General features: G+C 53.6%; 1 protein-coding gene and 1 long non-coding RNA gene across 2 annotated transcripts in view; one reads left to right on the forward strand and one right to left on the reverse strand.

Annotated features, from left to right (window-relative positions):
• Positions 1-24,300, reverse strand: part of LOC146427365 (uncharacterized) — a 55,674-nt gene extending 31,374 nt beyond the window's left edge. The window contains exon 1 of the long non-coding RNA XR_014856538.1: positions 24,220-24,300. This is a non-coding gene — a long non-coding RNA (uncharacterized LOC146427365). The remainder of the gene's footprint in view (positions 1-24,219) is intronic.
• Positions 10,019-22,435, forward strand: LOC146427367 (methanethiol oxidase-like). The gene is made up of 10 exons (XM_085082651.1): positions 10,019-10,127; positions 12,411-12,602; positions 13,372-13,492; positions 14,021-14,203; positions 15,289-15,470; positions 16,889-16,967; positions 17,602-17,723; positions 17,829-17,921; positions 21,025-21,143; positions 22,230-22,435. Exons 2-10 carry the CDS (start codon positions 12,429-12,431, stop codon positions 22,390-22,392), a joined length of 1,236 nt encoding a protein of 411 aa, XP_084938777.1. The 5' UTR covers positions 10,019-10,127; positions 12,411-12,428; the 3' UTR covers positions 22,393-22,435.
• Positions 24,301-24,873: the final 573 nt, after the last annotated feature.

Below are 24,873 nucleotides of genomic sequence, written 5' to 3' on the forward strand. Positions count from 1 at the left end.
ACCTGGGAATGTCACCATGGACTGTCACCTACCCTCTGGGTCACAGAGTGTCACCCCTAAGTGTCCCCAACCCTCTGCGACAGAGAGTGTCACCATGGAGTGTCACCCCCAAGTGTCCCCAAGCCTCTGGGGCAGGAATGTCACCATGGAGTGTCCCCAACCCTCTGGTCACCCCCAAGTGTCCCCAACCCTCTGGTCACCCCCAAGTGTCCCCAACCCTCTGGTCACCCCAAGTGTCCCCAACCCTCCGGGACAGGCACTGTTGTCCCCAAATTTGGGGAGCTGATCCCGAGCTCTGTCCCATTCCCTCGCAGCCAATTCCCACCGGGAATCTCTCTCGGGAATTTGGGGAATTTGGGGAATTTGGGGAATCCGAGCCGAGCCGAGCCGGGCCGAGCCGAGCCGGGCTGTGTCCCCCGCGCTGTCCCCGCGCCTCATTCCAGCCGCTCATTAGCCAGCGCGCTAATTAGCCCCGCTGCCCCCCATTAGGCAGCTCGCTGATGAACCTCCCCTCATTAGGCAGCTCGTTAATCAGCCGCCCCTCATTAGGCAGCTCGTTAATCAGCCGCCCCTCATTAGGCAGCTCGTTAATTAGCCGCCCCTCATTAGCGAGCCGCGCTGCTCTCGGTGGCTTCCCCGGTGACGTCACTGCGCTCCTCCCTGCCCCAGCGCCTGTCGCGATAGAGTCGCGATAAGGGGAGAGAAAATCGCGATAAAATCGAGATTAATCGCGATAAAATCGAGATAAAATCGCGATAGGAGGGAGGAGCTCGCGGTGCTCCTGGAGGTTGGGTTCCGAATCCCAGGGGATTTAGTTGAAACTAGGAAATTATTTATTTTATTATTTTATTTATTATTTTATTTATTTTATTTTATTTTTTATTTTATTTTTAATTTTTATTTTTTATATTTTTAATTTAATTTAATTTAATTTTATTTTGTTTTCATTTTTTTTTAATTGTATTATTTATTTCATTATTGCGGTTTTTTATTTTTAATATTTTATTTTTAAACTTTTTATAACAATTCAATTATTTCAAACAACTAACTAAATAAATACTAATAATACTAATAATAGACTTTTAGTATTATTCGTATATTGTACTTTGGTATTATTATTATATTTAGTTAGTTATTTGAAATAAGGAAAATTTTATTAAGTTATTATTATTATTTTTATTTAATCACGATTTTATTATTTTTATTGGTACCAGAATTAGTATTATTTTTATTATTTGTATTTATGTAGTTATTTATTGATTTGAAATAATTAAATTGTGGATTTTCAATCCTGTGGATCATCGTTGTTTTTCCAGGAGGAAATCACTGAAAAGGAAAAAAGGATCAAAGCTTAGAAAATCCGGAAATATTTGGGGAAATTCCTTAAAAAATGAAATTTTCCAGAAGTTTTTCCACCAAAACAAAAGGGTTTGGATCCCGAAATTCCAACCCAAATCACCCGAGAATTCCAGATTTTTACCCAAAATCCACTTTATTTATAAATAATGAAAAATTGGGGGGAAAAATTAGGATCAGTAGGGAAAAATAATGAAAAGTCGGGGGGAAGTCAGGGGGAAAAAAAGGGGAAAAATCGGGAAACATCAGTGAAAAATCGGGGAAAATCAGAAAAAACTCAGGAAAAATAAGAAAAAAACTCGGGAAAAATCAGGGAAAACTCGGGAAAAATCAGGGGAAAATCAGTGGTAAAAGTCAGAAAAAACTGGGGAAAAATCAGGGGGAAATCGGGAAAAACTGGGGAAAAATCAGGAAAAACTCGGAAAAAATCAGAATAAACTCGGGGAAAACCAGGGGAAAATCGGGAAAAACCAGGGGAAAATTGGGAAAAATTAGGGAAAAATCAGGGGAAAATTGGGAAAAATGAGGGAAAAATCACGAAAAAGTAGGAAAATCAGAGGAAAAACCAGGGGAAATCGGGGAAAATGAGGGGAAAATCAGGAAAATGCTGTCGGAAAAATCAGGGAGAAGTCGGGAAAATCAGGGGGAAATCGGGAAAAATCAGGAAACAATCGGAAAAAACTCAGGAAAAATCTGAGAAAATCAGGGAAAAATCAGAAAAAACTCGGGAAAATCAGGGAAAAGTCGGGAAAACCTCGGGAAAAATCGGGAAAAATCAGGGGAAAATGGGAAAAATCGGGGAAAACTGGGGGAAAGTCGGGAAAATCGGGAAAAAGCCGGGGAAAAATCAGGGCAAAATCAGGAAAAATCAGGAAACAATAGGGAAAAATCAGAAAAAAAACCTCGGGAAAATCGGGGAAAATCAGGAAAAAATCGGGAAAAATCGGGGAAATCAGTGAAAAATAGGGGAAAAATCAGAAAAAAACTCGGGAAAATCAGAAAAAACTCTGGAAAATCAGGGGAAAATCGGGAAAAATCGGAAAACTCGGGAAAAATCCGGAAAATCAGGGGAAAATCGGGGAACTCGGGAAAATTCGGAAAAAACTTGGGAACAATCAGGAAAAACCAGGGAAAACTCGGGAAAATCAGGAAAAAAACTCTGGAAAAACTAGAGAAAATCGGGAAAAATCAGGAAAAAATCAGGGAAAATCGGGAAAAATCAGCAAAAACTCTGGAAAAACTCGGGGAAAATCAGGGAAAAGTCGGGAAAACCTCAGTAAAAGTCGGGGGAAATGGGGAAAATCGGGGGAAAATCGGGAAAAATCGGGGAAAACTGGGGGAAAAATCGGGAAAAATAAAGGGAAAATCAGGAAACAATAGGGAAAAATCAGAAAAAAACCTCGGGAAAATCGGGGAAAATCAGGAAAAAATCGGGAAAAATCGGGGAAAACTCTGCAAAAACTCCGAGAAAATCAGGGAAAAGTCGGGAAAACCTCAGTAAAAATCGGGGGAAAATGGGGAAAATCGGGGGAAAATCGGGAAAAACCAGAAAAAAATCGGGAAAAACTGGAGAAAATTTTTTTCTAAATCGGGAAAAGTCGGGGGAAATGGGAAAAATCAGGGAAAACTCGGGAAAATCAGGGGAAAATGGGGGAAAATCAGTGAAAAATTGGGGGAAATCAGAAAAAAATCGGGAAAAACTGGGGAAATTTTTTTGAAAAATCGGGAAAAATCAGGGAAAAATGGGAAAAAATCAGAAAAAAACTCTGGAAAACTCGGGAAAACCTCGGGACACCAGCGAACGCACACATCCCCGATTCTCGGTGACACATCCCCAATTTTGTCGCCGTCCTCGCCGCGGGCCACACGCGTTCCCGCAGCTCCGGATTGCTCAACCAACTCCCCAGCCGAGCGCTGCAAATCCAGCCGAGGGCAGAAATCCCAAAATTCCCACCGCCGGGATAATTCCAGGGCGTCGCTGGCTGGTCGGGAATTAAAAGGAATTATTATTATTATTAATTTTTTTTTTTTCCTCGCTCCGCAGGGCAGGAAATTCCAGCTCCGGAGGAATTCCGGGCGGCAGCGATTTTGGGATCCCAAAAAAAATAAAAATATTCGGGAGATAAAAGAGATTTGCAGCGTCAGGAATGAGGGGAAATGAGATTTCTGCAGGTTGGGGGAAGTGGGGATGAGCAAAGTTCCCCAACCGGAATTTGGGGAGTTTTTGGGGAAGGAAAAGCCGCAGGGAGGAGCAGGAAATTCAATTTATTTTATCGGGTTTGATCGGTTCAGAGCCGCAGAGTTATCTGCTCCCCGCCGGGCTGCTGCACGGGAATTTCTGGTTCTTCCCAAAAAAATTTGGGGTTTATTTATTTTTTTTTTTTTTTTTCTTTTTTTCTTTTTTTTTCTTTTTTTTTCTTTTTGGTTTTTTCTTTTTTGGTTTTTTTTTCTCTTTGTTTTTCTTTTTCTTTTTTTTCCTTTTTTCTTTTTTCTTTTCTTTTTTTCCTATTTGTTTTTTGTTGTTGTTTTCTTCTTTTTGTTTTTCTTTTTGTTTTTTTTTTTTGTTTTTGGTTTTTTTGGGTTTTTTTTGGGATTTCCGGGGAGTTGGTTGTGGTTTTTTGTTTTGTTTCGGTTGTTTTTGGGGAGGGGGAGTTACTTGTTGTTTGAGGTTTTTTCTCAGTTTTTAGGTTTATTTTATTTTGGGGGTTTTTTGGTTTTTGGGGTTTTTTTTGCTATTTTGAGTTTCTTTGTGGAATTTTTTCCTTTTTTGTTTGGTTGGTTTTGGGGTTTTGTTTCTTTTTTTCCTCTGGTTTTGGGGTTTTTTTTTATTTTTTTCCTCTGGTTTTGGGGGTTTTTTTCTGTGTTTTTTGTAGAATTCGCTCCTTTTCGGGGTGGATTAAGAACTGAATTTAACATTTGGAATTCCCACCGAACCTAAATTCGGCATTTCACAAAATCCCAAAATGACTGAAATTAAAAAATCCCTGCAGCCCCACCGAGTCCAACCTCCACCCGATCCCCCCAGGAATTCCTGGATTTTTCATTCCAAATCCCAGGAATTCCTGGATTTTTCCAGGATTTTTCCAGGATTTTTCCCGGATTTTTCCAGGATTTTTTCCCGGATTTTTCCCGGATTTTTCCCGGATTTTTCCAGGATTTTTCCAGGATTTTTCCCGGATTTTTTCCCGGATTTCTCCAGGATTTTTCCAGGATTTTTCCCGGATTTTTCCAGGATTTTTCCAGGATTTTTTCAGGATTTTTCCCGGATTTTTTCAGGATTTTTCCCGGATTTTTTCCAGGATTTTTCCAGGATTTCTCCAGGATTTTTCCCGGATTTTTCCAGGATTTTTCCAACCCCAACCCTCCCTGGGCAGCTCCTGACAAGGTTACAGCTACCAATAAAAATAATAAAATCGTGATTAAATAATAATAATAATAATAATAATAATAATAATAACTTAATAAAATTTTCCTTATTTCAAATAAATAAATGAGAATAATGCTAAAGTACAATATATGAATAATACCTGTAATACTATTAGTATTAAAACTAAATAATAAAATATTAATAAAATAAGCAATAAAATAAGCAATAAAATAAAATAAATAAAACTTAAAAATAAAATAACCAATACAATAAAATAATAAAATAAAATAAAATAAAATAATAAAATTAAATAAAATAAAATTAAATAAAAATAAATAATTTTCTAACTTCAACTAAATCCCTCGGGATTCGGAACCCAAACTCCAGGAGCACCGCGAGCTCCTCCCTCCTATCGCGATTTATCTCGATTTTATCGCGATTTTCTCTCCCCTTATCGCGACTCTATCGCGACAGGCGCTGGGGCAGGGAGGAGCGCAGTGACGTCACCGGGGAAGCCACCGAGAGCAGCGCGGCTCGCTAATGAGGGGCGGCTAATTAACGAGCTGCCTAATGAGGGGCGGCTGATTAACGAGCTGCCTAATGAGGGGCGGCTGATTAACGAGCTGCCTAATGAGGGGCGGCTGATTAACGAGCTGCCTAATGAGGGGAGGTTCATCAGCGAGCTGCCTAATGGGGGGCAGCGGGGCTAATTAGCGCGCTGGCTAATGAGCGGCTGGAATGAGGCGCGGGGACAGCGCGGGGGACACAGCCCGGCTCGGCTCGGCTCGGCTCGGCTCGGCTCGGCTCGGATTCCCCAAATTCCCCAAATTCCCCAAATTCCCCAAATTCCCGAAAGAGATTCCCGGTGGGAATTGGCTGCGAGGGAATGGGACAGAGCTCGGGATCAGCTCCCCAAATTTGGGGACAACAGTGTCTGTCCCGGAGGGTTGGGGACACTTGGGGGTGACCAGAGGGTTGGGGACACTCCATGGTGACCTTCCCTGTCCCAGAGCGTTGGGGACACTTGGGGGTGACATTCCTTGGACCAGAGGGTTGGGGACACTTGGGGTGACCAGAGGGTTGGGGACAGTCCATGGTGACCTTCCTGGCCCAGAGCCTTGGGGACACTTTGGGGTGCCCCAGAAGATTGGTGACAGTCCATGGTGACATTCCTGCCCCAGAGTGTTGGGGACACTTGGGGGTGACACTCCATGGTGACACTCTGTGACCCAGAGGGTTGGGGACACTTAGGGGTGACACTCTGTGACCCAGAGGGTAGGTGACAGTCCATGGTGACAGTCCCAGGTCCAGAGGGTTGGGGACAGTTCATGGTGACACTCCTGGCGCAGACGGCTGGGGACACTTGGGGGTGACATTCCAGACCCAGAGCGTTGGTGACAGTCCATGGTGACACTCTGTGACCCAGAGGGTAGGTGACAGTCCATGGTGACAGTCCCAGGTCCAGACGGTTGGGGACACTTGGGGGTGACCAGAGGGTTGGGGACACTTGGGGGTGACCAGAGGGCTGGGGACACTCCATGGTGACACTTTCTGTCCCAGAGGGTTGGTGATGGCAGTGACATTCCCAGACCCAGAGGGTTGGGGACACTTGGGGGTGACAGTCCCAGGCCCAGAGGGTTGGGGACACTCCATGGTGACACTCACTGGCCCAAAGGGTTGGTGGCAGTCCATGGTGACACTCTGTGTCGCAGAGGGTTGGGGATACTTGGGGGTGACACTCCATGGTGACACTCTGTGTCCCAGAGGGTTGGGGACAGTCCACGGTGCCATTCCTGTCCCAGAGATTTGGGGACACTTGGCAGTGACCATCCCAGACCCAGAGGGTTGGGGACACTTAGGGGTGACACTTTGTGACCCAGAGGGTTGGGGACAGTCCATGGTGACACTCTCTGTCCCAGAGATTTGGGGACACTTGGCAGTGGCCATCCCAGCTCCAGAGGGCAGGTGACAGTCCATGGTGACACTCTGTGACCCAGAGGGCTGGGGACACTCCATGGTGACACTGGGATTTGGGATCATTTGGGATTATTTGGGATCATTTGGGATTATTCGGGATCACCCCAAGGCTCCTGAGCAGCTTTTCCCTGCGGACACACCGTGCTGAGCTGCCCTGGGATTTGGGATCATTTGGGATCATTTGGGATGATTTATTTGGGAGGATATGGGATGATTTATTTGGGATGATTTGGGATGATTTATTTGGGATGGTTTGGGATGATTGATTTGGGGTTCTCCAGGACTGTAGGGCGCTGGCTGCAGGCAGAGCTGCCCTGGGATTTGGGATCATTTGGGCTGATTTGGGATGGTTTATTTGGGGTTTCAGGGCCCTGGCTGGGCAGAGCTGCAGGCAGCAGCAGATTTGGGCTCATTGGGGCTGATTTGGGATGGTTTATTTGGGGTTTTTGGGGCGCTGGCTGGGCAGAGCTGCAGGCAGCAGCAGATTTGGGATCCTTTGGGCTGATTTGGGCTGATTTGGGATGGTTTATTGGGGTTTTAGGGCGCTGGCTGGGCAGAGCTGCAGGCAGCAGCAGATTTCGGTTCATTGGGGCTGATTTGGGCTGATTTGGGATGGTTTATTTGGGGTTTCAGGGCGCTGGCTGGGCAGAGCTGCAGGCAGCAGCAGATTTGGGCTCATTGGGGCTGATTTGGGATGGTTTATTTGGGGTTTTTGGGGCGCTGGCTGGGCAGAGCTGCAGGCAGCAGCAGATTTGGGCTCATCCGGGCTGATTTGGGATGGTTTATTTGGGGTTTCAGGGCGCTGGCTGGGCAGAGCTGCAGGCAGCAGCAGATCTGGCCGCAGATTTGGCTCAGGCGGCCAGAAGCCGCAGCCGGGCGCTGGCAGCTCCGAGCCACGGGCAGCTCCTCCCTGGGCTGGGCCGCGCTGAGCCGCGCTTGGGCAGCGATAAAAACCCCGCGGGCAGCCGGGGAAGGCACAGCTCGGCTCGGATCGGATCAGCTCGGATCAGCTCAGCTCAACTCGGCTTCGGGCAGCAGCGACAGCCAAAGCTTCAGCCATGGGTAAGGGAGCTCCGGAGCTCTGTCCCCATCCCATCCCATCCCATCCCGAATCCCAAATCCCATCCCGAATCCCATCCCGGCAGCAGCGCCAGCCCAAAGCTCCAGCCATGGGTAAGGGAGCTGCAGAGAGCTCGCTGGGCAGCTCTGTCCCCATCCCATCCCAAATCCCATTGATTCCATCCCATCCCAGCTCTGGGGACAGCTCTGTCCCCATCCCATCCCATCCATCCCATCCATCCCATCCCCGCTCTGTCCCCATCCCTGCTCCCGGAGGTCCAGAGGGATTTTCCCTGCTGGACCTTCCATCCCATCCCAGCTCTGGTGACAGCTCTGTCCCCATCCCATCCCAGCTCTGTCCCCATCCCTGCTCCAGGGGATTCACGAAGCACAGGGATTTTCTCTGCTGGAGCTTCCATGCCATCCCAGCTCTGGGTGACACCTTTGTCCCATCCTGGCTCTGGGGACAGCTCTGTCTCCTTCCCTACTCCAGGTGATCCAGAGGGATTTTCCTTCTGGGGCTTCCATCCCATCCCGGCTCTGGTGACAGATCTGTCCCCATCCCGTCCCATGCCGGCTCTGGGTGAAAACTCTGTCCCCATCCCATTGATCCTATGGATTCCATTGATCCCATCCCAAATCCCCAATCCCTGCTCCCAGCCGTGTCCCCGCCAGGCTGACGTGTCCCCTCTGTCCCCATCCCATTGATCCCATTGATCCCACCCCATTATCCCATGATCCCAAATCCCCAATCCCATCCGTGTCCCCGCCAGGCTGACGTGTCCCCTCTGTCCCCATCCCATTATCCCATCCCATGGATCCCCAATCCCAGCCGTGTCCCCGCCAGGCTGACGTGTCCCCTCTGTCCCCCAGACAGATGCAGAGCTCAGTGCTACGATTACCCCTCGTGCCCCGAGCCGGTGAAAGGCGAGTGCTGCGAGCGGGGCGGGATTGGGGCTGGGAGGGGAGCATTTGGGGATTTTGGGATTTCCCCGAGCTCAGCGTTCGTGTCGAGCTCCTTCCTTCGTTCTCTGTCGCGAGAATTGCCTGGAATGGGGAGAATTTTGGGATTTTGGGATCTCCCCGAGCTCAGCGTTCGTGTCAAGCTCCTTCCTTCCCTCCCCGTCGGGAGAATTCCCTGGAATTGGGAGAATTTTGGGATTTTGGGATTTCCCCGAGCTCGGCGTTCGTGTCGAGCTCACTCCTTCCTTCCCCGTCGGGAGAATTCCCTGGAACTGGGAGAATTTGGGGATTTTGGGATCCTCGCGAGCTCAGCGTTCATGTCGAGCTCCTTCCTTCAATACCCACACGGGAAGAAGGAATTTTCCCATCGGGACAATTCCCTGGGAAACGAGTCTGGAATAGGGAGAATTTTGGGATTTTGGGATCTCACCGAGCTCAGCGCTCCTCCCGAGCTCCTCCTTTCCTTCCCCACCGGACAATTCCCTGCAATTTTGGGATTTTGGGATCTCCCCGAGCTCCTCCCTCCCTTCCCCACCGGATAATTCCCTGGAATTCGGAGATTTTAGGATCTCCCCGAGCTCCTCCTCCCTTCCCCACCGGACAATTCCCGCACATTCCCCTCTGCCCTTCCTGCCCCAGCAGCTCCCCAGGGCCGCCCGAGGCAGCCGGAGGCAATCGCAGCCTCCGAAATCCATTCCTGCCTTTCCCGGGAGGATTTCGGGTCCTTTTTTTGGGTTTCCCGGAGCCTTTCGTGTCCCTTTTTTGGGTTTTTGGGCGGTTCGGGTCCCTTATTTGGGTTTCCCGGCTGCTCTCGGGTCCCTTGTTTGGGTTTCCCTGCTTTAGGGTCCCTTTTTTGGGTCTCTCGAGTCTCTCGGATCCCTTTTATGGATCTCCCGAGTCTCTCGGGTCCCGGTTTCGGGTTTCCCGAGTCTCTGGGGTCCCATTTTCGGGTTTCCCGATGCTCTCGAGTCCCTTTTAGAGTTTCCCGAGTCTTTCGGGTCCCTTTTTCAGGTTTCCCGATACCCTCGGCTCTCTATTTCGGGTCTCCCGGCTGCTCTCGGGTCCCATTTCGGGTCTCCCGAGTCTCTCAGCTCCCATTTTCGCGTTTCCCGAGTCTCTGGGGTCCCTATTTCGGGTTTCCCGAGTCTCTGGGGTCCCATTTCGGGTTTCCCGGCTGCTCTAGGCTCCCATTTCGGGTTTCCCGAGTCCCTCGGGTCCCATTTCGGGTTTCCCGGCTGCTCTGGGGTCCCTGTGGGGCTCCCGGCGCGGTCCGAGCGCGGTTTGTGTCGCAGCGCCCCGGGAGGAGGTGGCCTACGTGACCTGCACGTACCGCAGCACCTGCAGCGAGCAGCCTGATTTCCTGGCCACCGTGGACCTCAACCCGCGCTCCGCCCACTACGGCCAGGTGAGGGGACACTGGGGCTGCTGGGGACACTGGGGCTGCTGGGGACACTGGGGATACTGGGGATACTGGGGTGACTGGGGACACTGGGGATACTGGGGACACTGGGACTGCTGGGGACACTGGGGTGACTGGGGACACTGGGACTGCTGGGGACACTGGGGACACTGGGGACACTGGGGTGACTGGGGACACTGGGGCTGCTGGGGACACTGGGGCTGCTGGGGACACTGGGGACACTGGGGACACTGGGGTGACTGGGGACACTGGGGTGACTGGGGACACTGGGACTGCTGGGGACACTGGGGCTGCCGGGGACACTGGGGCTGCTGGGGACACTGGGCGGACTGGGGATACTGGGGTGACTGGGGACACTGGAGGTACTGGGGACACTGGAGATACTGGGGCTGCTGGGGACACTGGGGCTGCTGGGGACACTGGGGCTGCTGGGGACACTGGAGATACTGGGGCTGCTGGGGATACTGGGGATACTGGGGACACTGGGGCTGCTGGGGACACTGGGGCTGCTGGGGACACTGGGGCTGCTGGGGACACTGGGGCTGTTGGGGACACTGGAGATACTGGGGACACTGGGGCTGCTGGGGACACTGGGGCTGCTGGGGACACTGGAGATACTGGGGACACTGGGGTGACTGGGGACACTGGGGCTGCTGGGGACACTGGGAATACTGGGGACACTGGGGCTGCTGGGGACATTGAGGCTGCTGGGGACACTGGGAATACTGGGGACACTGGGGCTGCTGGGGACACTGGGGCTGCCGGGGACACTGGGGCTGCTGGGGATACTGGGCGGACTGGGGTGACTGGGGAGGTGCAGTGAGACTGGGGTTACTGGGCTTACTGGGCAGGTATAGAGGGATACTGGGCTTACTGGGCTTACTGGGCTTACTAGCCAGGTACAGAGTGATACTGGGTTTACTGGGAAAGGTACAGAATGATACTGGGATTACTGGGCAGGTATAGAGTGATACTGGGGTTACTGGGATGACTGGGGAGGTACAGTGAGACTGGGCTTACTGGGGTTACTGGGCAGGTACAGTGAGTTACTGGGTTTACTGGGCTGACTGGGCAGGTACAGCGAAATACTGGGCTTACTGGGAAAGGTACAGTGTGCTACTGGGGTTAGTGGGCTGACTGGGATGGGTACAGTGTGTTACTGGGCTTACTGGGCAGGTATAGTGAGTTACTGGGGTTATTGGGGTTACTGGGCAGGTACAGAGTGATACTGGGTTTACTGGGCTGACTGGGCAGCTACAGAGTGATACTGGGGTTACTGGGAAAGGTACAGAGGGATACTGGGCTTACTGGGCTGACTGGGCAGGTACAGTGTGCTACTGGGTCAGGTACCAGTGTGCTGCTGGGCTTACTGGGCTGACTGGGACGGGTACAGTGTGTTACTGGGCTGACTGGGCAGGTACAGTGTGCTGTTGGGCTGACTGGGCAGGTACAGAGTGATACTGGAGTTACTGGTCACGTACAACGTGCTACTGGTCTTACTGGGGTTACTGGCCACGTACAGAGTGTTACTGGGTTTACTGGGCAGGTAGCAGAGTGTTACTGGGTTTACTGGGCAGGTACAGTGTGCTACTGACTTTACTGAGCCAGGAATCCCCGGTTTGCCCCAGTCCTGGTTCTGCTCCCATCGCTCATTCCCAGTTCCCCGCAGCTCATTCCCAACTCTCATTCTCCGTTCCACTCCCATCGCTCATTCCCAGTTCCTCCGGGGCTCATTCCCGGTTCCCCCAATCCCTGCTCCCTTCCCATCTTTCATTCCCGGTTTCCCAATCCCGAGGCTCTCCCGGTTCTCATTCCCAGTTCCCCAGGGTCTCTCCCATCGCTCATTCCCAGTTCCCCCGGAGCTCCTCCAGGGCTCATTCCCGGTTCTGCTCCCATCTCTCACTCCCGGTTTCCCCAGTCCCGGGGCTCTCCCGGTTCCCATTCCCGTTTCCCCCGGAGCTCTCCCGGTTCTCATTCCCGGTTCCCATTCCCGATTCCCATCTCTCATTCCCAGTTCCCCCGGAGCTCCCCCGGGGCTCATTCCCAGTTCCCCCGGGTCTCTCCCATCACCCATTCCCGGTTCCCATTCCCAGTTCCCCCGGAGCTCCCCCGGGGCTCATTCCCGGCTCTCCCGGGTCTCTCCCATCCCTCATTCCCGGTTCTCCCGGGTCTCTCCCATCACCCATTCCCGTTCCCTCGGCTCTCTCCCATCTCCCATTCCCGGTTCCCATTCCCGGCTCTCTCCCATCTCCCATTCCCGTTCCCCAGGTGATCCACCGGCTGCCGATGCCGAATCTCAAGGACGAGCTGCACTGCGCCGGCTGGGCTCTGCCCGGCTGCGGCTGCTTCGAGGGCAGCGCGGCGGCCAAGAGGACCAAGCTGGTGCTGCCCTGCCTCATCTCGTCCCGGATCTACGTGGTGGATGTGGGAGCGCAGTGCCGAGAGCCCAGAATCGTCAAGGTGAGGAGAGGGAGAGGGATGGAGGGGAGAGGGAGAGAGGGGATGGAGGGAAAAGGGGAAAAAGGGGAGAGGGGAAAGGGAATGGAGGGAAAAGGGGAGAGGGGATGGAGATGGAGGGAAAAGGAAGGAAGGACGGAAGGGAAATAGTGAAAGGAAGGAGGGAAAGGAAAAGGAAAGAGGAAGAGAGAAAGAGAGAAGGAAGGAGAGAAGGAAAGAAAGGAGAAAAGGAGGAAGGAAAGGAGGAAGGAAGGAAGGAAAGGAAAGGAGGAAGGAAGGAAGGAAAGGAAAGAAGGAAAGGAAAGAAGGAAAGGCAGAAAGGCAGAAAGAGAGAGAGAAAGAAAGGAAGAAGGAAAGGAAAGGAAAGGAAAGGAAAGGAAAGGAAAGGAAAGGAAAGGAAAGGAAAGGAAAGGAAAGGAAAGGAAAGGCAGAAAGAAATAGAGAGAGAGAAAGGAAGAAAGGAAGAAAGGAAGAAGGAAAGGAAAGAAACGAGAAAAGGAAGAAGGAAAGAAGGAAGGAAGGAAAGACAGAAAGAAAGAAAGACATGGAAGAGGAAGGGAGGAAGGAAGGAAGGAAACGAAAATTGTAAGAAGGGAAAAGAAGGAAGGAAAGGAAGGAAGGGAGGTCGAGGAGCGCTAGGGTGTGGCCAGGGCGTGTCCAGGGCTGGGCTGTTCGATCCCAGGGGTTTTCCTCCCGAGGCTTTTCCCAGCTCAGCGATCTCGGCAAAGGCGCCGAGCAGGCAGAGGCTGAAGGTTTCGGTGGATTTTTGCAGATGATCGAGCCCGTGGATGTCTTCTGGAAGTGCAACAAAGGTTACCTGGCTACGGCCCGAGCGCTGCCCAACGGGGACATCCTGATCGCCAACATGGGAGACGCTGCGGGCAACGGCAAAGGTGCATTTCCTGCCGGAATTCCCATTTTCCCTGCCGAAATCCTCATTTCCCTGCCCAAAATCCCCATTTCCCTGCTCAAATCCTCATTTTCCCTGCTCAAATCCTCATTTTCCCTGCTCAAATCCTCATTTTTCCTGCCAGAATTCCCATTTTCCCTGCAAGAATTCCCAATTTTCTTGCCCAAAATCCCCATTTCCCTGCCTTTTCCCTACCGGAATCCCCATTTCCCCGCCCAAAATCCCCATTTCCCTGACCAAAATCCCCATTTTCCTGCTCAAATCCTCATTTCCCCTGCTCAAATCCTCATTTTTCCAACCAGAATCCCCATTTCCCTGCCCAAAATCCCCATTTCACTCCCCGAAATCCCCATTTTCCCGCCCAAAATCCCCATTTTCCCGCCCCAAATCCCCATTTCCCTGCCCGAATCCCCATTTCCCTGCCCCAAATCCCCATTTCCCTGCCCAAAATCCCCATTCCTCGAGTCCCCTCGCAAACCCCCCAGCCCGGATTTGTCACCTCCCATCCCAGGTGGCTTCGTGGTGCTGGACGGAGAGACCTTCGAGCTGAAGGGCAACTGGGAGAACGAGTGCGAAGTTCCTCCCACCGGACACGACTTCTGGTACCAAGCCAAGCACAACGTGCTGGTCAGCTCGGCCGGGATGGTGCCCAGGCGGGCAGGGCGAGGATTCGACCCCAATGACCTGAAAAAAGGTGGGGACAGGCTGGGGACACTAAACTAGGGGCTGGGCGGGGAGGGAAGGGGGTGATGGCACCGGAGAGGGAGATTTGTGCATCCGGAAAATGAGATTTTTGCCCAGGAGAGGGCGATTGGTGCCCAGGAGAGTCTGATTTGTGTCCGCAGAAAAGGAGATTTTTGCCTCCGGAGAGGAGATTTGATCCTGCATTTCACTGTGCTCTTCCCAAATCCTGCATTTCACTGTGTTCTCCCCAAATCCTGCATTTCTCTGCTTCTCCCCAAATCCTGCATTTCCCTGGCTGCTCCCCAAATCCTGCATTTCTCTCTCTGCTCCTGCTGCTCCCAAGTCCTTCTCTAACCCTGCTGCTCCCTTGTTCCCCAAATCCTGTATTTCCCACTTTATTCTCCCCAAATCCTGTATTTCCCAGTTCATTCTCCCCAAATCCTGTATTTCCCAGTTCATTCTCCCCAAATCCTGCATTTCCCTCTCTGCTGGCAAATCCTGCATTTCCCTGTCTGCTCCCCAAATCCTGCATTTCCCTGGCTGCTCCTGCTGCTCCCAAATCCTTCCCTAACCCTGCCATTCCCTTGTTCCCCAAATCTTCTCCTTCCCCAATTTATTCTCCCCAAATCTTCTCCTTTCCCAGTTTATTCTCCCCAAATCCTGTTCTTTCCCATTTCCTTCTCCCCAAATCCTGCATTTCCCATTTCCCTCTCCCCAATCCCGCATTTCCCATTTCCCTCTCCCCAAACCCTGTATTTCCCATTTCCCTCTCCCCAATCCCCTATTTCCCATTTCCCTCTCCCCAAACCCTGTTCTTTCCCATTTCCCTCTCCCCAATCCTGCATTTCCCATTTCCCTCTCCCCAAACCCTGCATTTCCCATTTCCCTCTCCCCAATCCCGCATTTCCCATTTCCCTCTCCCCAATCCTGCATTTCCCATTTCCCTCTCCCCAAACCCTGCATTTCCCATTTCCCTCTCCCCAATCCCGCATTTCCCATTTCCCTCTCCCCAATCCCCTATTTCCCATTTCCCTCTCCCCAAACCCTGCATTTCCCATTTCCCTCTCCCCAATCCCGTCTCTCCCGTGTCCCCAGGGGTCTTCGGGCGCCGCCTGAACGTGTGGAACCTGTCGTGCCGCAGCCTCACGCAGTGCTTCGACCTGGGCGAGGATTCTCTGCCGCTCACCGTCAGGTTCCTGCACAACCCCGAGGCCGCCGAGGGCTACGTGGGCTGCGCGCTGAGCGGAGTCATCTACCGCTTCTTCAAATCCTGCGAGGCGAGTCAGGGGAGCGAGAGAGAGCGGGGAGAGAGCGGGGAGAGAGCGGGGAGGGAGCGGGGAGGGAGCGGGATGAGCTCGGGGTGTCCTGGATCGGAATTGGAATCGGAATGAGCTCGGGGTGTCCTGGATTGGGACAGGGATGGGATCGGAGTGTCCTGGATTGGAATTGGGATCAGAATGAGCTCGGCGTGTCCTAGATTGGGATCGGGATGAGCCTGGGATGAGCTCGGGGTGTCCTGGATTGGGATCAGGATGAGCTCGGGATGTCCTGGATGGGGATAAGCTCGGGATGTCCTGGATTGGGATCCGGATGAGCTCGGGGTGTCCCGGATTGGAATTGGGATTGGAATGAGCTCGGGGTGTCCTGGACTGGGACAGGGACGGGATCGGAGTGTCCTGGATTGGGATCCGGATGAGCTCGGGGTGTCCTGGATTGGGACCGGGATGGGATTGGGGTGTCCTGGATTGGAATTGGGATCGGGATGAGCTCGGGATGTCCTGGATTGGAATTGGGATCGGGATGAGCTCGGGATGTCCTGGATTGGGATCAGGATGAGCTCGGGATGTCCTGCATTGGGATCGGGGAGGGATAGAGATGAGCCCGGGGAGTGCGGGGAGCGAGCGGGGAGAGAGCGGGATGAGCCCGGGGTGTCTTGGTTTGGGACAGGGATGAGATCGGAATGTCCTGGATGGGGATCGGGATGAGCTCGGGGTGTCCTGGACTGGGACAGGGATGAGCTCGGGATGTCCTGGATGGGGATCGGGGAGAGATCGGGATGAGCTCGAGGGAGCAAGGAGAGTGCGGGATGAGCTCGGGAGAGCGGGGATGGAGCGGGGAGAGAGCGGGATGAGACCGGGGAGCGAGCGGGATATGCCCGGGATGTCCTGGATTGGGATCGGGATGAGTTCGGGGTGTGCTGGATTGGAATTGGGATGAGTTCGGGGTGTCCTGGATTGGGATCGGGATGGGATCGGGGTGTCCTGGATTGGGATCGGGATGAGTTCGGGGTGTCCCGGATCGGGATCGGGGAGGCAGCGAGAGAAAAGCGGAGCGGGGAGCGAGCGGGATGAGCTCGGGGGAGCGGAGATGGCGAGATAGCGAGGATGGAGGGAGAGGGATGAGCTCGGGGAGTGCGGGGAGGGAACGGGATGGGATCCGGGTGTCCCGGATCGGGATCAGGATGAGTTCGGGGTGTCTCTGTCGGGACTGGGATTATCCTGGAGGTCCTGGATTGGGTTCGGGATGATCCCGGGATGATCCCGGGTTATTCCCATCGGGACTGGGATGCTCCCATTCTGTCCCGAATGATCCCGTTCTGTCCCGGTTGATCTCGGGATGCTCCCGTTCTGTCCCGTTCTGTCCCGTTCTGTCCCGGGATGACTCCCGTGGCTCAGCCGTGTCGCTGTCCCCGCAGAGAGACACGTGGGCTGTGGAGGAGGTGATCCGCATTCCGCCCAAGGACGTCACCGGCTGGATCATGCCCAAGATGCCAGGTGAGCTGCCGAGCCGAGCCGAGCCGAGCCGTGCCGTGCCGAGCCGAGCAGTGCCGTGCCGAGCCGTGCCGAGCCGAGCCGTGCCGAGCCGAGCCGTGCCGTGCTGAGCCGAGCCGAGCCGAGTCGAGCCGAGCCGAGCCGAGCGGAGCCGTGCCGTGCCGAGCCGAGCCGTGCTGAGCCATGGCTGCCACAGCCTCGTGGGGATCCCAAAGCCTGAATGACCCCAAAGCCTGGCTGATCCCCAAATCTGGCTGAAAGCAAATCGTGTCTGACCCCAAATTCTGGTAGATCCCCGAGACAATCTGTCCCAAATCCTGCCTGACCCCTAATCCTGACAGACCACAAATCATGACTGATCCCAAATCTTGACAGACCCCAAATCCTACCGATTCCTAAAATCTGACTGGACTCCAAACCCTGCCTGACCCCAAATCCTTGATTCCAGTCCCCAAATCCTTGATTCCAGTCCCCAAATCCTGCCCGACCCCAATTCCTCAATCCCTGACCCCAAATCATTGATCCCTGGCCCCAAATCCTGACACACCCCGACCCCTGCCCGACCCCAAATCCCCAATCCTTGACCCCAACTCCCCTATTTCTGCCCCCAACCCCTCGCTGTCCCCCTGTCCCGCAGCGTTCATCGCCGACCTGGTGATCAGCCCCGACGATCGCTACCTGTTCGTGAGCAATTGGCTGCACGGCGACATCCGGCAGTACGAGCTGGGCAGGAACTGCAAGCCGCGCCTGGTGGGGCAGGTGAGGGCAGCCCGGGGGGCACGGGGGGCACGGGGCACGGCGGGGACACGGCCGGGCGCTCGGTGCCACCCCCGGGGTCCCGCCGTGTCCCTCGTGTGCCCGCAGGTGTTCGTGGGGGGAAGCATCCTGCGCGGGGGTCCTGTCACCGTGTGCAGGGACGAGGAGCTCAAGTGCCAGCCGGAGCCGCTTGTCATCAAGGTGAGCTCACCTGGGTGCGAGTGTGAACTCACCTGAGTGTGTGAGTGTGAGTGTGAACTCACCTGAGTGTGTGTGAGTGTCACCGTGTGCAGGGACGAGGAGCTCAAGTGCCAGCCGGAGCCGCTTGTCATCAAGGTGAGCTCACCTGGGTGCGAGTGTGAACTCACCTGAGTGTGTGTGTGAACTCACCTGAGTGTGTGTGAGTGTCACCGTGTGCAGGGACGAGGAGCTCAAGTGCCAGCCGGAGCCGCTCGTGGTCAAGGTGAGCTCACCTGGGTGCGAGTGTGAACTCACCTGAGTGTGTGTGAGTGTGTGTGAGCTCACCTGAGTGTGTGTGTGAGTGTGTGTGTGCTCACCTGAGCTCACCTGAGTGTGTGTGAGTGTGAACATATGCAGGGACGAGGAGCTCAAGTGCCAGCCAGAGCCACTTGTCACCAAGGTGAGCTCACCTGGGTGTGAGTGTGATCACCTGAGTGTGTGTGTGAACTCACCTGAGTGTGAGCTCACCTGAGTGTGTGTGAGTGTGTGTGAGCTCACCTGAGTGTGTGTGAGTGTCACCGTGTGCAGGGACGAGGAGCTCAAGTGCCAGCCGGAGCCGCTTGTGGTCAAGGTGAGCTCACCTGAGCGTGAGTGTGAGCACCTGAGTGTGTGTGAGTGTGTGAGTGCTCACCTGAGCTCACCTGAGTGTGTGTGAGTGTGAACATGTGCAGGGACGAGGAGCTCAAGTGCCAGCCGGAGCCGCTTGTCATCAAGGTGAGCTCACCTGAGTGTGAGTGTGAACTCACCTGAGTGTGAGTGTGTGAGTGTGAACTCACCTGGGTGTGTCTGTGCTCACCTGAGCTCACCTGAGTGTGTGTGAGTGTGTGTGAGCTCACCTGAATGTGTGTGTGCTCACCTGAGTGTGTGTGTGTGTCTGTGCTCACCTGGGCTCACCTGAGTGTGTGTGAGTGTCACCGTGTGCAGGGACGAGGAGCTCAAGTGCCAGCCGGAGCCACTTGTCATCAAGGTGAGCTCACCTGGGTGCGAGTGTGAGCTCACCTGAGTGTGTGTGTGAGTGTGTGTGAGCTCACCTGAGTGTGTGTGTGAGTGTGTGTGTGCTCACCTGAGCTCACCTGAGTGTGTGTGTGTGTGTGTGCTCACCTGAGCTCACCTGAGTGTGTGTGAGTGTGAACATGTGCAGGGACGAGGAGCTCAAGTGCCAGCCGGAGCCACTTGTCACCAAGGTGAGCTCACCTGGGTGTGAGTGTGAGCTCACCTGAGTGTGTGTGTGAGTGTGAGCTCACCTGAGTGTGTGTGCTCACCTGAGTGTGTGTGAGTGTCACCGTGTGCAGGGACGAGGAGCTCAAGTGCCAGCCGGAGCCGCTTGTCATCAAGGTGAGCTCACCTGAGTGTGAGTGTGAACTCACCTGAGTGTGTGTGTGAGTGTGTGTGTGCTCACCTGAGTGTGTGTGAGTGTCACCGTGTGCAGGGACGAGGAGCTCAAGTGCCAGCCGGAGCCGCTTGTCATCAAGGTGAGCTCACCTGGGTGCGAGTGTGATCACCTGAGTGTGAGTGTGATCACCTGAGCATGAGTGTGAGCTCACCTGAGTGTGAGTGTGGTCATCTGAACTCACCTGAGAGAGTGTGTGTGTGGTCACCTGAGTGAGTGTGATCACCTGAGTGTGTGTGTGTGAGTGTCACCGTGTGCAGGGACGAGGAGCTCAAGTGCCAGCCAGAGCCACTTGTCATCAAGGTGAGCTCACCTGGGTGGGAGTGTGATCTCACCTGAGTGTGTGTGATCACCTGAGTGTGTGTGAGTGTGTGTGTGTGCTCACCTGAGCTCACCTGAGCGTGTGTGTGAGTGTGAGTGTGAGCTCACCTGAGTGTGAACGTTCTCACCTGGGCGTGGGCGGAGCCTGCTGGGACCTCAGGCTGATCTCACCTGTTCTCACCCCAGGCTGCTCTCACCCGCTCTGCTCTCACCTGGACTGACCCGACCTGTTCTGATCTTATCTGCTGATTTCCAGCTCTGATGAGTTCCTGTTCTACTCTCTAATTAACTAATTGCTCCGTTCCTCTGCTCTCCTCCCACTCTACTCCTGATCTACTCCTGGTCTGCTCTCTTCCTTCTCTGCTCTGCTCTACTCCTCCTCTGCTCTGCTCCTCCTCTGCTCTACTCCTCTGCTCTACTCCTCCTCTGCTCCTGCTCTGCTCTGCTCCCGTCCCTGCTCCTGCTGGGATCTATTCCCAGTGTCCCCAGTCACCCCAGTACACTGTCCCTCCCCAGTGCAAACACGTGTTCGGCGGCCCCAGTACTCCCAGTATCCATTCCCAGTCCCCCAATGTCCATTCCCAGTCTATCCCCAGTACCGGCAGTGTCCATTCCCAATTCCCCCAGTATCCCCAGTATCCCCACTGTCCCCCTGCAGTGCAAGAGTGTGTTCGGCTGCCCCAACACCCCCAGTGCCCCCAGTATCCATTCCCAGTACACTGTCGGTTCCCAGTGCAAGCGCGTGTCCAGCGGCCCCAGTGCCCCCAGTATCCATTCCCAGTCCCCCCAGTATGCCCAGTAATCATTCCGTGTCCATTCCCAGTGCAAGCGCGTGTCCGGCGGCCCCAGTGTCCCCAGTATCCATTCCCAGTATCCCCAGTATCCCCCCTGTCCGTTCCCAGTGCAAGCGCGTGTTCGGCGGCCCCAGTGCCCCCAGTATCCATTCCCAGTATGCCCAGTAATCATCCCCTGTCCCTCCCCAGTGCAAGCACGTGTTCGGCGGCCCCAGTGTCCCCAGTATCCATTCCCAGTCCATCCCCAGTATGCCCAGTATCCCCCCTGTCCGTTCCCAGTGCAAGCGCGTGTTCGGCGGCCCCAGTGTCCCCAGTATCCATTCCCAGTCCCCCCAGTATCCCCAGTATCCCCAGTACACTGTCCGTTCCCAGTGCAAGCGCGTGTTCGGCGGCCCCAGTGTCCCCAGTATCCATTCCCAGTGTCCCCAGTATCCATTCCCAGTATCCCCAGTAATCATCCCCTGTCCGTTCCCAGTGCAAGCGCGTGTCCGGCGGCCCCAGTGCCCCCAGTATCCATTCCCAGTATCCCCAGTATCCCCAGTACACTGTCCCTCCCCAGTGCAAGCGCGTGTCCGGCGGCCCCAGCCAGCTGCAGCTCAGCCTGGACGGGAAGCGACTCTACGTGACCAACTCGTTCTACAGCACGTGGGATCAACAGTTCTACCCCAGCATGGTCAGGTGAGCTCAGAGCGGGAAATCCCAGAGGGAAATGAGTGAAATCGGGAAATTCGGGAGGGAAAAGAGTGAAATTGGGAAATTCGGGAGGGAAATGAGTGAAATCTGGGAAATTCGGGAGGGAAATGAGTGAAATCCGGGGAATTCGGGAGGGAAATCAGGAAATTCGGGAGGGAAATGAGTGAAATCTGGGAAATTCGGGAGGGAAATCAGGAAATTCGGGAGGGAAATGAGCTGAAATCTGGGAAATTCGGGAGGGAAATGAGCTGAAATCGGGAAATTCGGGAGGGAAATGAGTGAAATCGGGAAATTCGGGAGGGAAATGAGTGAAATCTGGGAAATTCGGGAGGGAAATGAGTGAAATCCGGGAAATTCGGGAGGGAAATGAGTGAAATCGGGAAATTGGGGAGGGAAATGAGCTGAAATTCGGGAAATTCGGGAGGGAAAAGAGTGAGATCTGGGGAATTCCGGAGGGAAATGAGTGAAATCGGGAAATTCGGGAGGGAAATGAGTGAAATCGGGAAATTCGGGAGGGAAATTAGTGAAATCTGGGGAATTCGGGAGGGAAATGAGCTGAAATCGGGGAATTCGGGAGGGAAATGAGCCTGAGCCACTCAGAGCCACCCTGAGCCCTTTATCCTTTGGGAATTCGGGAACAAAACTGAGCCTGAGCCATCCTGAGCCCATGATCCAGGAGAAATTCAGGATCCAAACGCCCCAAATCCTATCCTGCCCCCATTATCCATCGGGAATTCAGACCCCAAATCCCCAACCCCAATCCCCTCTCCCCCCACCCTGTCCCGCTGTCCCCCCGTGCCGGGCACTGTCCCCCTTGGCCAAGGCGCTGTCGCTGTCACAGGGAGGGCTGAGAGTGAATCCCGAATTCAGGACATTGATGATCAATCGATCAATCAATCCTCAATCAATAATAACTATTAACTAATTAATTAACGGTTAATTCCCCCAGGGAGAGCTCGGTGGACACGGAGCAGGGAGGGCTGAGAGTGAATCCCGAATTCAGGACATTGATGATCAATCAATCCTCAACCAATAACAACCACTAATTAATTATCAATTAATTACCCCCAGGGAGGGCTCGGTGATGCTGCAGCTGGACGTGGACACGGAGAAGGGAGGCCTGGCGGTGAACAGGAACTTCCTGGTGGATTTCGGCAAGGAGCCGCACGGCCCTTGCCTGGCTCACGCCATTCGCTTCCCCGGCGGCGACGCCAAATCGGAGCCTCTGCCCTGAGCGAGCCGCGGCAGCTCCGCCCTGCCCTGCTGGCCCTGCGGCGAGCTGGCCCTGCGGCGAGCGGGGGGGCGGCGGGGGGCCGGGGGGGTGATGGGGCTGCGGGGGGCTGGGGAGTGGAGGGGGTTGGGGTGTCCTGGGGGATTTGGGGTTTGGGGTCCCTGGGGGATTTGGGGTGCTCTGGGGGATTGAAGGGTTTGGGATCCCCTGGGGGATTCCAAACTTTGGGGTCCCTTGGGGGGTTGTGGGATTTGGGGTGATTCCGGGACTTGGGGTCCTTTGGGGATTCTGGGTTTGGGATCCCCTAAGTAATTCCAAAGTTTGGGATCCCTAGTTGATTGCAGGGTTTGGGGTCCCCTTGGTGATTCCGAGTTGGGAATCCCTGGGTGATTCTGGGATTTGGGATCCCTGAGTAATACCAAAGTTTGGGATCCCTGGGGGATTCTGGGATTTGGGGCCCTCTAGGGGATTCCGGGGTTTGGGATCCCTGGGTGATTCCAAACTTTGGGGTCCCCTGAGTGATCCCAAGTTTGGGATCCCTGTGTGATTCTGGGATTTGGGGTCCCTTGGGGGGTTGCAGGGTTTGGGATCCCCTGAGGGATTCCGGGGTTTGGGATCCCTAGTTGATTGCAGGGTTTGGGGTGTCCTGGGGGATTCAAGGGTTTGAGATGCTCTGGGGGATTCCGGGACTTGGGATTCCCTAAGGAATTCCGGGTGTTCTGAGTACTTCCAGGATTTGGGGTCCTCTGATCACGAGTATGAGATCCCTGAGTAATTCCAAAGTTTGGGGTCCCATCGGGTGATTGCAGGGTTTGGGGTCCCATCGGGTGATTGCAGGGTTTGCGATCCCTGGGTGATTGAAGAATTTGGGATCCCTAGATGATCCCAGACTTTGGGATCCCTAGCTGATTGCAGGCTTTCGGGTCCCCTGGGTGATTCCAGGATTTGGGATCTCTGAGTGATTGAAGAATTTGTGCCCCCTGAGCGATTCTGGATTTGGGGTCCTCTGGGTGATTCCAAGTTTGGGATCCCCTGGGTGATTGAAGAATTTGGGGTCCCTAGTTGATTGCAGGCTTTGGGATCCCTGAGTGATTCCTGATTTGGGATCCTCTGGGTGATTCCAGAGTTTGGGATCCCTAATTGATTCCAGAGTTTGGGATCCCTGATTGATTCCAGAGTTTGGGATCCCCTGGGCTATTCCAGCCTTTGGGATCCCCATGGCTGATGGATTTGGGATCCCCTGGGCTGTTCCAGGATTTGGGATCCCCTGAGTGATTTCAGATTTGGGATCCCCTGGGCTGTTCCAGGATTTGGGATCCCCTGGGCTGTTGGATTTGGGATCCCCTGGGCTGTTCCAGCCTTTGGGATCTCCGTTCCCGCTGGAATCTCCATCCCGCTCCGGGCAAAGCAGCGCCAGGAGCCGCGAGCTCTGCGGGACATTCCGGTTTGGGTTTGGGAATCGATCAATCAATCAATCAATCGCTGAGCCCTTTGCCCGGGAATCAATCAGTCAATCCTGAGCCCTTTGCCCGGGAATCGATCAATCAATCAATCTCAAGCCCCTTTCCCAATGCTGCTTTTCCTGGAATCAATCCCGAGCCTTTTCCCGACTCTGCTGCTTTTCCCGGGAATCAATCAATCAATCAATCAATCATTCTAGACCCTTTCCCCCTTTCCCCGGAATCAATCAATCAATCAATCAATCCCTCAGCCTCTTCCTTTCCTCTGCTGTAGAATCAATAAAGTTTTTCCTGCATCAGCCGAAGCTTCCTGACTCTCATTCTCTGCTGCTTTTCCCATCAATCAATCAATCAATCAATCACTCCTGACCCTTTCCCCTTTCCCCGGAATCAATCAATCAATCAATCAATCACTCCCGACCCTTTCCCCTTTCCCAGGAATCAATCAATCAATTAAATTTTTCCGAATCTGCTGCTTTTCCTGGGAATTCATCAATCAATCAATCAATCACTCCCAACCCTTTTCCTCTTTCTCAGGAATCAATCAATCAATCCATCTCGACCATTTTCCCCTTTCCCCATCAATCAATCAATCAATCAATCAATCACTCCCAACCCTTTTCCCCTTCTCCCAGAATCAATCAATCAATCAATCAATCACTCCCAACCCTTTTCCCCTTCTCCCAGAATCAATCAATCAATCAATCAATCAATCACTCCCAACCCTTTTCCCCTTCTCCCAGAATCAATCAATCAATCAATCAATCACTCAGACCCTTTTCCTCTTTCCCTAGAATCAATCAATCAATCAATCACTCCCAACCCCTTTCCCAGGAATCAATCAATCAATCAATTGATCACTCCTGACCCTTTTCCCGAATCTGCTGCTTTTCCTGGGAATCAATCAATCAATCAATCAATCACTCAGACCCTTTTCCCCTATCCCAGGAATCAATCAATCAATCAATCAATCACTCCCAACCATTTCCCCTTTCCCCAGAATCAATCAATCAATCAATCAATC

This window comes from Lichenostomus cassidix, chromosome 25 (genome assembly GCF_008360975.1).
Source record: "Lichenostomus cassidix isolate B80296 chromosome 25, HeHo_3.0, whole genome shotgun sequence".
In the NCBI taxonomy this organism is placed as follows: domain Eukaryota; kingdom Metazoa; phylum Chordata; class Aves; order Passeriformes; family Meliphagidae; genus Lichenostomus; species Lichenostomus cassidix.